We start from the raw sequence: 14,562 nt of genomic DNA, 5'->3' as shown, positions 1-14,562 counted from the left end.
GAAATAAAAGTGCGTGACATTCATGCAATAAAGTTTAATTACAATTTTCCGATAAAGTCTATTGTCCAACAAAAAAAATTAGGTATCTGTTTTTTCTTTCCGACCACGATACATTTGCTTGATCAATATTGACTTGAGTACTAGGAAACTGTAGCATAACCTTATTCTGCCAATAAGTCTAGTTTACTTATAGTATAGCGGTTTCGATTGAAGCAAAATCTGGAACAGTTTCAATCCCAACTGCATGCAGGGCGCATTTCACGTTGATTTGAAAGCTCCAGCGGATTGAAATAAGTTCGAAGTATTTTTATGAGCAGTTCCACTGGAAATTACAATTTTGTCTTGAGTTTTAAAATCGTATTTTTTTAATTGCCTTAAATTTTGCGAAAGCATTCTTCATTACCAGAAAAGACAATTTGCATCATTAGTTTGCCATTTTAACTCTAGCCTTACGTTTGAAAAGGGCCTAAGCGAAAATGTCTTGACAAGAAAGTATACTTTGTGATAAAAATGTGATAAAAATTTTCAGTTGTATGACATAACCACAAACAATTCAAAATTAAAGTTTTCTGAAACGTATGATATCAACGAAACTAACTCCAACGGGCTTTTCCCTACTCCAAATAAACAAATAAAGGTAGGAGGTTACCAGTTGATATATTTAGCCTGCGTAATACTGAGCCGGAAGTAAAGCAAGTCTATCTTAAGCACCTCATTTCGATTGGTTCAGGTCCAGAAACCAGAATTCAGTTCCAGAATAAAGCATTCAGTTTCGGTTCAAAATGGTGGTACATTCTAAGAGAAATGACATAATTATTGTGAAGTTTCGAAGTGACTTAATTAATCGGTTCTTTTCAGAGCCTCCAGCAGTGAGAGATTCGCTGCAAATAAGGGCAAATATTAAGCTGCTGGACATTTGAAAAATTGGTCTAAAAGTCAACAACGACTCTACAAATCAACTATCTAAAATCTATACATGTTCACAAAAGAGTGATAGGAATTATTCAACTGTTGAAATATGTAAATCGATAGAGAAAATAATCAAACCAACTTTTAGCTGATTTGCGTTTGAAGAAAAATATATTTTATGTATTGGTTAGAATGCATTTTGGTGTCTTCAGGATATGCAAGTGGTGTCAAATATTGTCTTGTTCATTACATCTGCATTGCACTCAAGGAAATTATTCGCATTCACGTCAATCTGGTTATGTCTCCGACATTACCTACCCGCCATTTTGATTTGTTGATATCTTATAACTGATTAGGTTTATTGCACTATAGCTCCAGATGGAGAAATAATTTGAGATCCGATTTTTTAAAAGAACGTTAGATTTCCAATTGAAATGATGTTAAGTGAAATTTTGCTAAATTCTACCGTTCTACGTTAGTAGAAGAAAGGTAGGCTTTTATCGTATCAAAGAACGATCTCTAGCAACTCTTCACACGATTCAATCAGTGCCATCAAAGAGAAACGGATATCATCGCAGCAACAAAAAACCGGCATGGTTCATTTAACATAGAATGGACACCAGTGCGAGTGCGAATTTCTCTCGATGACCCGTCTGAGCATCACGAGCTAGCACGCTGCTGTGGGGATTCTCTCTGAAGCAACAAACGGTCGCTTATTCTCGTTTCGCGATCCGATTCTATACGGGCAGTGGATAATTGCGATAGAATCATTTTACTATTGCCGCTTATTCTAACCATGTGCATATAACCTTTGTATAAGTTGTGTATATGAAAATGTATGTGAATGCTCTACACAAGGGTTTTGAAATATTGCAACCTAGTATGAGAATGAATCATCATGTCGAATCACGGTTCATGCATTGAGAGAAACGAGTTCTTGTAGCATCTTCTACCGTATTGAAAATGTTGTATACAATGTAGAGAAATATCGAGCCGCTTCTGTGAAATTATCGGCAATCACCAACACTGAGTAGAAGCAATTATTTTCAGAAAAAGTAGATTTTTTACTTCAATGCTTGCAATGATTCTGCGAAATGGTAATTCTATACGGTATAAGGTTGTGTAAAATTACATACATTGTACGAAATTTCATCAGTTTTTAATTTTTTTTAAGTGTTCTCAAAAAATATTCCATCGATGATGGAATTGATTTGTATGGTGTAGCGCAAATCTAAATAGTACTTTTTGCACAGTGAATCAAAATGCAAAAAATATGGACCAAAAGTTTCGTTTTTTTTTAAATGTACGAATAATTTTTGATTTTTGATTCACATTCAACCATGCGTCTCCAAAAAATTCTTTTAGGAGGAAACGCATTATGCACAACTATTAGAACTAAGCACCATACGTTTCCTTCTATAGAGCTTCCATAGAAACGCGTGGTAAATTGTTAATTTTTATCCTGTCTCTATAGAAAGGTAACATTAGATTGTTGATCGGAATTCCGGAAATCGCTGATGTTATATACCATTCGATTCAGCGCGACGAGCTCGGAAAGTATCTGTGCGTGCATCTTTCAAAAAAAATTCACCGCTCTCAATTTTCTCGGAGATGGGTGTGCCGATTTCAATAAATCTAGGCTCGTTTTAGAGGTATTAAGTCATTGATCAAATTCGAAGATTAAATGGTTGTCATTTCAGGCTCCCGAGGTATAATAGTATAATAGTATAACGACAAAACTTATTACTGCTCATTTTTCTCGGATGTGGATAAACCGATTTCAATAATTGCACGCTCGTTCGAAAATTTTTTTGGGTAGATCGAATTCGAAGATCATATGGTTCACAGTTCACGTAGATATAATCGTACAACTGACGTAACCGACAAGTTCAAACGTTTTATTAAAGATACATTTGGTTTGAGGAATATTACCGAATACTAGCTTGATAAAAAAGTTCCCGGAATCACCACCGTGTGGCGCTCTCAGTCACCCGAATAGATTTAGGTTGTCACATCTGTCATTGATATTCTATCCAATTTTCAGCTTTGATACCTGGACATTTGTAAAAGTTCCGCTGTATTGAGTACATCTGCGATTGTGCGTGTCCTCGATTTTGTACAATTTTCAAAAAGGAATTGAATTAGCAACAACGAGTTTGCATTAAATTTTGCGTTAAAACGGTTTCAATCGTGCGACGACATTGCAAATGTTAGAAGAGTGTTACGGCAACGATATTCTGAAGAAAATAGTCCACAAGGTCAGACCGTCAACAAGGAGCATTATTTAGACGTTTGCGTGAAGCAATTCGCCGAAAAAGACCAGATTTGTGGGCAAACAATTCGTGAATCTTGCATCACGATACCGCACCGTCACACAATGCCACCGTGATCTGTGAACATTTGACTAAAAACGAAACGAATACCATTCAGCAACCATCGAATTTACCCGATTTGGCTCCCTGCTACTTTTTTCTAAAGACTGTCCCAGAAAGTATAGACGTACTTTGATTTCGCTGTAAATAATTCACAAGTGTTAGATATTCAAATTTTATTCGATGTACTGATAATATTAGACTACAACAACAGAATATTATTCTCAACATTTGCTACTTAGCCATTGTAGACTAGCTGGCACACCTTCTTGCGAACGTTCCTCATTAAATTCCGTGCATACTTCTTGGCGACAAGTTTTGACACTTTTTTCCAATCTTTTTCAAACTGTTAAATGGTTTCGGCTGCCGAGATATGTTTCCTAAGATGTGCCTTCGTTAATGCCCAAAATTCCTCAATTGGTCGAAGTTGTGGGCAATTTGGTGGATTCATGTCTGGTAGTATACCATTCTACCGTTGATTTCGAGTAGTGGCAAGAAGCAAGATCTGGCCAGAAGACAACAGGATCCTTGTGGCTCCGAATCATGAGTAGAAGTCGTTTTTGTAAACATTCCTTGATGTATATTTCGATGTTCATAGAAGCAGTGGTGATGAAGGGTTTCGAAATCTTACCGCAGCTACAAATTGCTTGCCAGACCATAACTTTCTTACCAAATTTTTCGACTTCAATCGATGTCTCGGACCGGTTTAACACTGGTCCTTCTCGCACCGTATAATATTGTGGTCTCGGCAAGGATTTGTAATCGAGTTTCACGAAGGTTTCGTCGTCCATGATTATGCAGTTCAAATTTCCAGCAAGAATCGCTGCTTCTTATAGGTTCGAAGATTAAAACGTTCTTTAGCACGAAGAACATTTGACTTCGAAGTGCCCACTTTTTTGGCCACATCCCGAACTGAAACCTCCTTCTTTTGCTCGAACGCCTTCAGTATACGTTTATCCAATTGAGGGTTAGCAGGACCTTTTTTCGACCCGTTTTCGGTTTATCCTCTAAGGTGTAATCCTCACCGAGCTTCCTGTTTGCAATTCGCACGGCTTTTTCACTTACTCCTTCCATTTTTGCTATCTTTCTCAGTGACAGTCCGCGTTCCGTGCACCATTTGTACACAATTTTTCGACGTTGTTCTGCTGAAAGTCCACGCATTTCGAAATAAACTAATGAAAACGAATGAACTCTAACCACACGAATTAGGGCTCATTTTCGATACAAATTCATTCAAATTGATTCGGGTAGTTCACAAAAGCATGCTGACACAAACTACCTTGATCGAAAAATTATCGGTATTTTATTCAAATAATTAAAAATACAAGATCAACATCGATTCGTGTCAGAAATTATCTTAATATAAAAAGACAAAACATGTTTATACGAGACTGTGGCAGTGACAAGAGAAAGGTATTATCACACCACTAGGTGGATTAAGAATAGATCTTTTTTTTTGAAAAATATCAAATACTGTGGTCGTACACATTTTTAAAAATATTCGTTCAACGGTTAAGAATATCAAAAAACCCAACTGACAATCTCTTAGAAAATTAGTTTAGATTATTCTGTGAAAATGATTCATTGACTTTAGCGGTCCGGAAAGTCTTTTTTCCGAAGGAAGAATTGCATAGCTGAAAACGGCAACTTTCAACTTGTTCATTGAATATCTCGCCTTCAAAGGCATGCATTAAAAATCTATCCTGAAAATGTCTGGATAATTTAATTTAGATGTGATTAATGCAAAAAAAAACATACGTGTTGTCGCGATAAAAATGAAGTGAATGTTATTTTTGTGAAGGTAAGTCGATTTCTATGCACGCGCCATTTTTTCTGCTCCAGTTTCCTGGTAACGTAACGAAAAATGAGAGAGAAAAAAAATCGGCTCAGCAAGGCTGCCAAACAAGCGGTAACACATTTTATGCAAACTTGTAAACGAAAATATCGCAATTTTTCTGGTCACTCGGCCCATCGAGAGTCATTTTGTACATATGCGAGAGAGCATGGAGAGAAATGTAATACGCAGAGCGAGACACGCGGCCTCAGCCCTTATCGTCTTTGGACTATTTCTTGTGAAGTCATGTTAAGGCTCATTTTTACAAGGTAAACCCGCAACGATTGCCGCACTGGAAACCAATATCGAAGCATTTATTCGTGAAACACCGGCCGACATGTTGAAAAGAGTGTGCCAAAAATGGACCTTGCGGACCTTTTGTGTTTCTTTTTTAAATCAAATCCTATACCTTTTCAAAATCACCCTTTATTTTGTTCTCGTGTTGTATTCAAAACACGAAGGAAAAATAATTGAATTAAAGGGGAAGATTTTGCGACTTTTTGTCGTATAAAGTACTAGACACCGTCAAAATCAGTAGATTTCGAATAACCGATAATTTCTTCCTGAGCAGTTTATCTTTGGAAGAGTGAGGAGAATCTGAGAAAAATCTCTAGCCAAACAAAATCAATCACTGAACTTTATCAAACATCTAGTTTTCATGTGCAACTTTGTCTAACGGAAACACATCACGACTTATTTCGCAGCAAACGCTTTCGCCCAAAATCTAGTAGTTTCAATGAAAATTCGCCTGATTTGCAAAAAAAAATCTTTTTAGTTTCGCCTCATCACTACACTTTTGTTAAACTTATGTTACAAGGGAAACACTAGTTCCTATAGGTTTACTATTATTGACCTTCCAATATCTTTGATCTCTCGGCAATTTATTGCCGAGAAGCTTAGAAACTATTTAGCTGATATTTTTTGCCGTAGTAATCGCTCACGTCTCACAAAAAAAAACATTTTATCGCAGCATTTTTGTTTTATTACTAATCAGAACCGATTTAACATTTTGAGGGCACTTAGACTAAACGAAAATCAAATCAGGTGGCACATAACGATTTCGGGCACTGATCACGACGACAATCACCAAATCGAAAAGGGGCTTCTGCTCTTCAATCACTTCAATATTTCCCAAGCCGGCAGGAAATCTAGCGAACGAAATCACCGCACTTGTAGCACTTGCAGTCGATCGGTTCCTTCAGACGGATTTCCATGGTGGCAGCATCGTGATCGGTCATCCGGACACCGTCCGGATCGTAGCAGTGGTTCAGCTGAAGCTGACGTTCCCGCAGAAACGACTCCCGGCAGCAGTAGCACTCCTTCAGGAACCCAGTAGCCGTGATAACCGACGGTTGGACTTGGCTGTTGCATTTACCTTCGCACTTGTTCACCGTCACATCGCCGTTGCAGGTCCGATACAGGCGGCCCAGTTCGTCGTATTCCTCTGTAAATAGGAAATGGGAGCCCGTTGTTAGTTGATAGTCTCACCGCAAAAAGAATGCTACCTTTGATTAGATGAATCTCCGAGGGCAGTGTCTCGCACGTTTCATCTCCCGGTTGGTGCTGAGCTTCCGCCACGGATCGGTACAGCAATTGAGGCAACAATGACATGCAACAGATTGCTGCAAAAATTTGCCCGGTTGCAAATTTATGCATCTTTCCTTTGATTTCCGTTGTCCTCCACGGACGACAGAGGACACCTGATTCCGGACGATGATAAAAGCAAATAAAATGATCCTCTATAAAACCTCACAACAAACGCACACACAATTGCTCCGAACGACGAGTCCCGTTACTCTGCCAAGGAACTGCTTCCAGTAGTGACTAAATAAATAATTTTATCGGAGCCGATGACGCAGCAGGAGTCAACCCTTGGAAGTGGGAGAAGAACATTGAGCAAGGTTGAAATTTTTCAGTTACCCCGCTGGGAATGAAACGACCCGACAAGCATGTTCACTATGGGAAAGTCATGTGAGCTGGTTCCCCTCCTCCTAGAATCGAATGCGGCTATTAGCAACCGATGGAAAACTCTCTTTAACACGAAGCTGATTCGCTTTAACATTGAAGTCGATGACTTGTGAAGTGTTGTGCTGAACACGTTTCGCAATCGGCAGGGCAATAGTTCACGGAAAAAGCACGCTACCGTGGTAATTCCGTCGCATCTCTCGCATGCTGGCGACAGCCAGACTGTGGCCGAATTTATCCCGAAGGAACAGAGGCCCACCACCTGGAAGGTCACTTTCGAGATTGTCGTGTCGAGATGGATGGGTGAAAAGTTCAAGGATAATGGGCTGATGATGGGAGGAGCGATTTTTGAGGGTTGATTACGGTTTTTACGCAGCACAAACTGGAGTGCTTGAGTTTGTTGCCCGAAGGCAATTGTTAAAAGCTACCCCTCAAGCATTTGAAAACAGTCTGGAATTGGTTTTGAAATACAATAGGACACCAGTTCTGAACATGTTCTGTCTACCAGTTGGGAACACATTTTTAACTTTTTCTCTGTCAGACTAAGTACCAGAATAGAACGATTTCTAAGTCAATATCAGTAGAAAAAATAATATTAAAATCAGTGTACACAAAACTATCGACAGTCTTTATTAGGAATTTGTAAATTTACCGAGAAATCCGCAAATCAGTGCTGCATCAGTTTGGGATTCTATAAAAAACATGTTAATACCACACATTCTCGCAAAAATTTAATTTCATCTACACGAATCGATGCGTAGAATATCTCCAGACAGTACGTGTAAAGAAACAACAACCTGTTTCAAAATTGGTAAGGCTGTAGATGTTCGAAGTATGACCAGTATTTGTACGGTTTTATTTTCCGTATTTTGAATTCGCATCCCTATATAGAAAACAAAGACATAGTTCTCACAGCTGATGAACGAGAGCAACTTATCGTTTTTTTTTCCATAAATACGTTTATTTCTTAAGGCAGTTTACATAAGTTTTTCTTCGCCGTAGCATCACTTTTACATAATATTCTTATCCTAATTTAATTCTAACATAGTCACAACGTTTTGAATTTATTAAAACATATTCTCTTATAGCTTAAATATCATCTTAGGTAACTCGTCATTAATTATGAAATCTACTCGGAAATATTATTTGAACCAAACGATTAACTTCTATAAATTATAAAATAAGCTGTTATTTTCAGACATTTTGTTGATAATTTCATAAACTGTTTCGAGTTTGTTTGTATCATTACATAATTTTTATTCTAATTTAGCTATTGGTTGAACTCATGGACGCAGCTGGGATCAGAACTAAGTCTTAAAAGGGGCCTTTATTAAATTGAAACTCCAATTTTCTTTATGAAATGATAAATAAGTTTCATGTATGAAAGGTCACGACAAGCAAGAATGTCTCGAACTGGGATATTGGATAGTCTACCTTGGGTACGCAAAGAATTTATTAGTTGAGATCTGACATCACGATACTCCACGCATGTCCAAACGACATGATCAATATCCCGATAACCTTCTCCGCAAGCACAATGATTAGTCTCGGAGAGCCCAATTCGAAGGAGATGTGAATCTAACGTGTAGTGATTGGACATGAGTCTGGACATCACACGAATGAAATCCCTACTCACATCCAGTCCCCTGAACCATGCCTTTGTCGATATTTTCGGAATAATTGAGTGCATCCACCGACCCAGATCATCTCTATCCCAAGATGCTTGCCAGCTGGCAAGTGTTCTTTGGCGAGACGAGCTATAGAATTCGTTGAAAGCTATCGGTCGCTCATAAATTTCACCCTCAATAGCACCACGTTTGGCTAAAATATCGGCTCTTTCATTGCCAGGAATGGAGCAATGAGCCGGGACCCAGACTATAGTGATTAGATAATTATTGTTCAATATGTCGTTCAGGCACTGTTTTATTTTGCCCAGGAAAAACGGTTCATTTTTGCCAGCAGCGTTTGAGCGAATGGCTTCAATTGCACTCAGACTATCTGTGAAGAGGAAATAATGGTTTGGAGATAATGTGACGATTACACTCAAACTATAATGAACTGCTGCTAGCTCTGCTATATAAACAGATGCAGGTTCTTGAAGTCTAAATGAGGCCGAAACATTATTGTTGAACATACCAAACCCTGTCGCTTCTTCAATTCGCGATCCGTCCGTATAAAACATTTTCTCAGAGTCAATATGCCTGAACTTACTTGAAAATATTTTTGGGATTTCCGTCGAGCGTAGATGATCCGGGATTCCACGCACTTCACGCTGCATGGATGTATCGAAAAATAAAGTTGAGTCAGGGGCACTTAGGATGCTGACACGGATAGGAATATATCTTGAAGGGTTGATTTCCTGTGACATATGGTTAAAATATACTGTCATAAATTTTGTTTGAGATCGAAGCTCGACTAGTCGTTCGAAATTATTAATTACCATGGGATTCAGCACCTCACATCTTATTAGCAGGCGTGATGAAAGCTCCCAAAATCGATCTTTTAATGGAAGAACTCCCGCCAGAACTTCAAGACTCATTGTATGTGTCGAATGCATGCAGCCTAAGGCAATTCGCAAACAACGGTACTGAATTCGCTCAAGTTTGATAATATGAGAGTTTGCAGCGGAACGAAAACAAACGCATCCATATTCCATCACTGAAAGTATCGTTGTTTGATACAATTTTATTAGATCTTGCGGATGAGAACCCCACCAAGATCCTGTTATTGTTCGAAGAAAATTTACTCTTTGTTGGCATTTCGTTATCAGATACCTAATGTGTCCTCCCCACGTGCATTTGGAATCGAACCACACCCCGAGGTATTTAAAAGTTAAAACCTGTTGGATCATTCTTCCCATCATATGGAGCTGAAGCTGCGCGGGATCATGCTTTCTTGAAAAGACGACTAACTCTGTTTTCTCCGCAGAGAATTCGATACCAAGATGAACAGCCCAAACGGACAAGTTATCTAAGGTATCTTGCAATGGTTTATGCAGATCAATAGCTTTGGGCCCAGTAACTGAAACCACGCCATCATCTGCCAATTGTCTTAGTGTACATGGGGTTACTAGACAGCTGTCAATGTCATTCACGTAAAAATTATAGAGGAGCGGACTGAGGCATGAGCCTTGCGGGAGACCCATGTAGCTAATTCTGAATGTTGCCAAATCGCCATGTGAAAAATACATGCACTTCTCTGACAAAAGGTTGTGCAAATAATTATTTATAACCGCTGGAAGTCCATGTTGGTGGAGCTTGTCTGAAAGAACATCAATGGAAACTAAATCAAATGCTCCTTTAATGTCTAAAAATACAGATGCCATTTGTTGCTTTCGAGCGAAGGCAATTTGGATGTCAGACGAAAGTAATGCAAGGCAATCATTCGTCCCTTTATTTCTACGGAAGCCAAACTGAGTATCTGACAACAAACCGTTCGTCTCGACCCAAGTGTCGAGACGTCGTAGAATAATTTTTTCGAACAATTTTCTGATGCAGGACAACATCGCAATGGGTCTATATGAGTTGTGATTGGAAGCTGGTTTCCCCGGCTTTTGAATGGCGATAACTTTCACTTGTCTCCAGTCAGGTGGAAAAATATTTTGCTCAAGAAACTTGTTGAACAATTCCAACAAACGTCTTTTTGCGAGGTCGGGCAGATTCTTCACCAAGTTAAATTTAATTCTGTCCAACCCAGGGGCGTTATTGTTACAAGACAAGAGTGCTATAGAAAATTCCATCATTGAAAATGGGTTATTAATAAAACCATTATTTGGAGGAGATTCCCGTATAATGCTCTGCGTAGGAACAGAATCTGGGCAAACTTTCCTAGCAAAGTCAAATATCCATCGGTTCGAGTATTCATCACTCTCATTGCCCACGTTACGATTCCTCATTCGTCTGGCCGTATTCCAAAGAGTGCTCATTGAGGTTTCTCTTGACAAACCTTCGACAAAATGTCTCCAATAGCTACATTTTTTGGCTCGAAGTATGCTCTTGTACTTGGTTTCTAAAACCATAAGTTTTTCAAAATTCTGAGGAGTTCCTCCTCCCCGTTTTAGAAACGTCTTGCAAGCATTTTGTTTTGCGAGTTTAGCCTCTGAGCACTCTTTGTCCCACCAGGGGTTGGGAGGCCTTCTGTTAGTCGTTGGCCCAGGAAAGCGTTTAGTTTGGGATTGTTCTGCGGCCTCCAGAATCGAACAAACGAGGAAGTCATATTCTTCAAGTGGAGGGAGCTCTTCCATTGAATTCAAAATACTAGAGATTCTACTTTGGTATTTAATCCAGTCGATATTTTTTGTCAAATCATATGGAATACTAGCTGAATTAGCAATACATTTGTTACAGCTAATTGAGATGATGATTGGTAAATGATCGCTACCGTGTAAATCAGGCAATATTTTCCAGGTGCAATCTAGTCGAATTGATGTTGAGCAAAGAGATAGATCTAATGCACTTGGGCGTGCAGGAGGTCTTGGGATCCGTGTCATGCTACCCATATTTAATACCGTCATGCTAAAATTGTCACAAATGTTTTGTATTAAAGATGATCTGCTATCATTGTAAACGGAACCCCACATCATTCCGTGCGAATTTAAATCCCCCAGAATCAATCGTGGAGCAGGAAGGGCTTCAACCATTTCATTAAGCTGTCGCTGTCCAACTTGTGCTTTTGGAGGAATATAAACCGAAGCTATGCAAATATCTTTGCCTTTAATGTTTATTTGGCAAGCAACAACTTCTATACTAGAAGTTGAAGGGATGTTTAATCTATAAAAGGAACAGCATTTCTTAATTCCCAAAAGCACTCCACCATACGGAGAGTCTCTATCGAGACGTATAATGTTAAAATCATTAAAATTTAAAGCTATGTTTGAAGTAAGCCATGTTTCGCATAAAGCAAATACATCACATTTTTGACTATGCAATAAAATTTTAAATGAATCAAGTTTTGGCATGATGCTTCGACAATTCCACTGCAGGACAGTGATTGTATCATTTGCGGCGGGTGATAAATTATCCATCAAAAGATACAAAACCTGAGACAATTGGCCATTGAGCTGATAACTGCTTCAAAAAATTTCTAGCTATTGGAAGGAATGCCATTATGAGGGTCTTTAAGGGTTCAGATATATTGAATGCTGAGAAAATCCATTCAACAATTTCCGAAAACTTCAGTAATCCTGTTGGTGGCTGTGAAATGGAGCCCACAGGATTATTACCTTTTTCTGTGCTAGATCCTGGATTGGTTTGTGAATTTGACAAACCAGGAGGCACAGTCTTTGGTTTTGACTTTTTTTGTTTAACACGGGGATCTTTTTTTGAAGATGAAACTTTAGGTGTCTTTTTTGGTAATTTGGAAGAAGACTTCTTTCTCTTAACTGACCCTTGGGTAGTGATAAACGAATTACCTTCACTATTTTCGTCAGAGTCAGAGTCCTCTGTTTCCTCTAGATTTGAAAACCCGTTTTCGGTTTCCAAAGGGGGGACATCAATGACCGTTTTAAGCATTTCTGCATATGTGCGCTTAGACCGTGCTTTTAAAGAAAGCTTAATTTTGTCTTTGTGCGCTTTAAATGCAGTGCATACTGAAATATCCTCATGAGGACTTTCCCCACAATAAATACATTTTTCAATTTCCTTGTTGCAATCATTATCTTTATGAGGTCCTTCACACTTAATACATTTTGGTTTATTGCTACAGTAAGTAGCTGTGTGTCCGAATTTTTTGCAGTTCGTACAATTCATTATATTTGGAACAAAAAGCCGAACAGGGAGGCGAATTTTATCGACATAGACATGGGACGGCAACGCAGATCCGGCAAATGTCACTCGAAACGAGTCTGATGGGCGATAAACTTTTTTCCCTCTTCATAAACTACTGAGTACAGTTGTTTGCACTCCAGTATTTTCACACCCTCAAGCATAGAGTTCTTGAAACGACCAACACCATGCTTGAGTAAATCATCTACCGAAAGACTCGCTTCGGTAACAACACCGTCAATTTCGACATCTTTGGAGGGTATGTAAACTTTATACTCTTTATTGAAATGTTCCGAAGAGACAATATCATTCGCGTGTTTCAAATTATTTACCACAACACGAATTTTATCGTTATTTACTTTTATGATCTCTTTGATTGAAGAGAATCGTGATGTCAAACCTTTAGAAATTTGGTAAATGTTTAATGGCTTTGATATACGTCTAAAAAAGACTATCCAAGGCCCAGAAGAGCTCTCCTGATATTTTTTCGTTCGTGGGGGTATAGGATTCATGCTAGGATTTACGTCCATGGATTCATCCATCACATTAAAATTTTTAATCAAACTTTAAAGTAAAAAATGAAACCAACACTACACAGTACTCAATCAAAAGGAAAAGAAAAAAGTACGGGTGTCTAATGTCAGAGACATAACTGGATGTCGTGACTACGAATAAAACTGACACACTTTCTTTATACTTCCGAATTCGAATTGGTAGTTGATCGATTGTGTGAATTGTGCAACTTTCCCCTTTTTCACTACTAGAATTTCAAACGATGCGCCTAGACTAAATTACAGATTAGTTACATTAATCATTCTGAAACGCAATTAAATATAATGAAATTACTAGATAGTTCTTTATAATAAAACTGGGCCGTATAGAGTACAGTAAAGCAAAATTTCGCATAATTCTTTGAGAGTATTATTATGGTTCTAAAAACTACAAGGATCAGCCCCATGGGGTTGTTCGAGCCGTTGATGTGGAACAAGGCAACCAAAATTTCTAATAATCTACAATCAAACGGTTCAATCAATCGTCACACTTTTGAATTCGCAAATGCACGAGAGTCTGCTTAGGGCATATTCAGTAGTGTTTTAGTTCTAGATGCATAATTTATGCCAGTTACAAAATTTAAATCTGGATTTTATTTACTCGTGTTTCAAATATACAGAAGAACTGGTCGAATAAATAAAACTAGAACGGATTGCTGGGGACACGTTTGTTCTAGTTTCTGTTCCATTATAGATCTTCCATATAGAACTTTTAACTGCTGAATTTGCTCTTAGATTGAACTTTATTAGGAACCAAAACCGAACACGCGAACCCAGAATATAGACTTTATTTGTCGTGATTTGTATTTGTTTTGTAGTCGACGAAATTACACCAATAGCCCAAATGTATGCAATTATATGTTTGTACACGATACGGATATCGATATTTAAACTTGCGATGCGGATATCGATATTCAAGCTTCTCTTCGCCAAGCTTGTGTTCAAGTTTGGTATACAAGCAGTAATTTTTATAGCGTTTATCTACCATTACTACCATTCTGTGATTTCGGTTGAAGCGATAAACTTTTTCTTATTATCAATCGAGTTCATTTTATATAAATTGGAAAATAATCTTATGCACTCCAAATTTACCCTGGGGTAGTTGTCAATTTCTCAGGCGAAACGACATAACATGGAATTTCATCCGAGCTTGCATGACACAAGATTAG

The 14,562-nt window shown here is 38.3% G+C and overlaps 1 protein-coding gene across 1 annotated transcript; it reads right to left on the bottom strand.

Moving 5' to 3' along the window:
• Positions 1-6,086: 6,086 nt before the first annotated feature.
• Positions 6,087-6,944, bottom strand: LOC131432233 (partner of bursicon). The gene is made up of 2 exons (XM_058598377.1): positions 6,621-6,944; positions 6,087-6,559 (listed from the first exon to the last, which is right to left on the bottom strand). Exons 1-2 carry the CDS (start codon positions 6,769-6,771, stop codon positions 6,264-6,266), a joined length of 447 nt encoding a protein of 148 aa, XP_058454360.1. The 5' UTR covers positions 6,772-6,944; the 3' UTR covers positions 6,087-6,263.
• Positions 6,945-14,562: the final 7,618 nt, after the last annotated feature.

The sequence above is a fragment of the Malaya genurostris genome, chromosome 1 (assembly GCF_030247185.1).
Source record: "Malaya genurostris strain Urasoe2022 chromosome 1, Malgen_1.1, whole genome shotgun sequence".
In the NCBI taxonomy this organism is placed as follows: Eukaryota; Metazoa; Arthropoda; class Insecta; order Diptera; family Culicidae; genus Malaya; species Malaya genurostris.
This window is presented reverse-complemented; position numbering and strand designations above follow the sequence as displayed.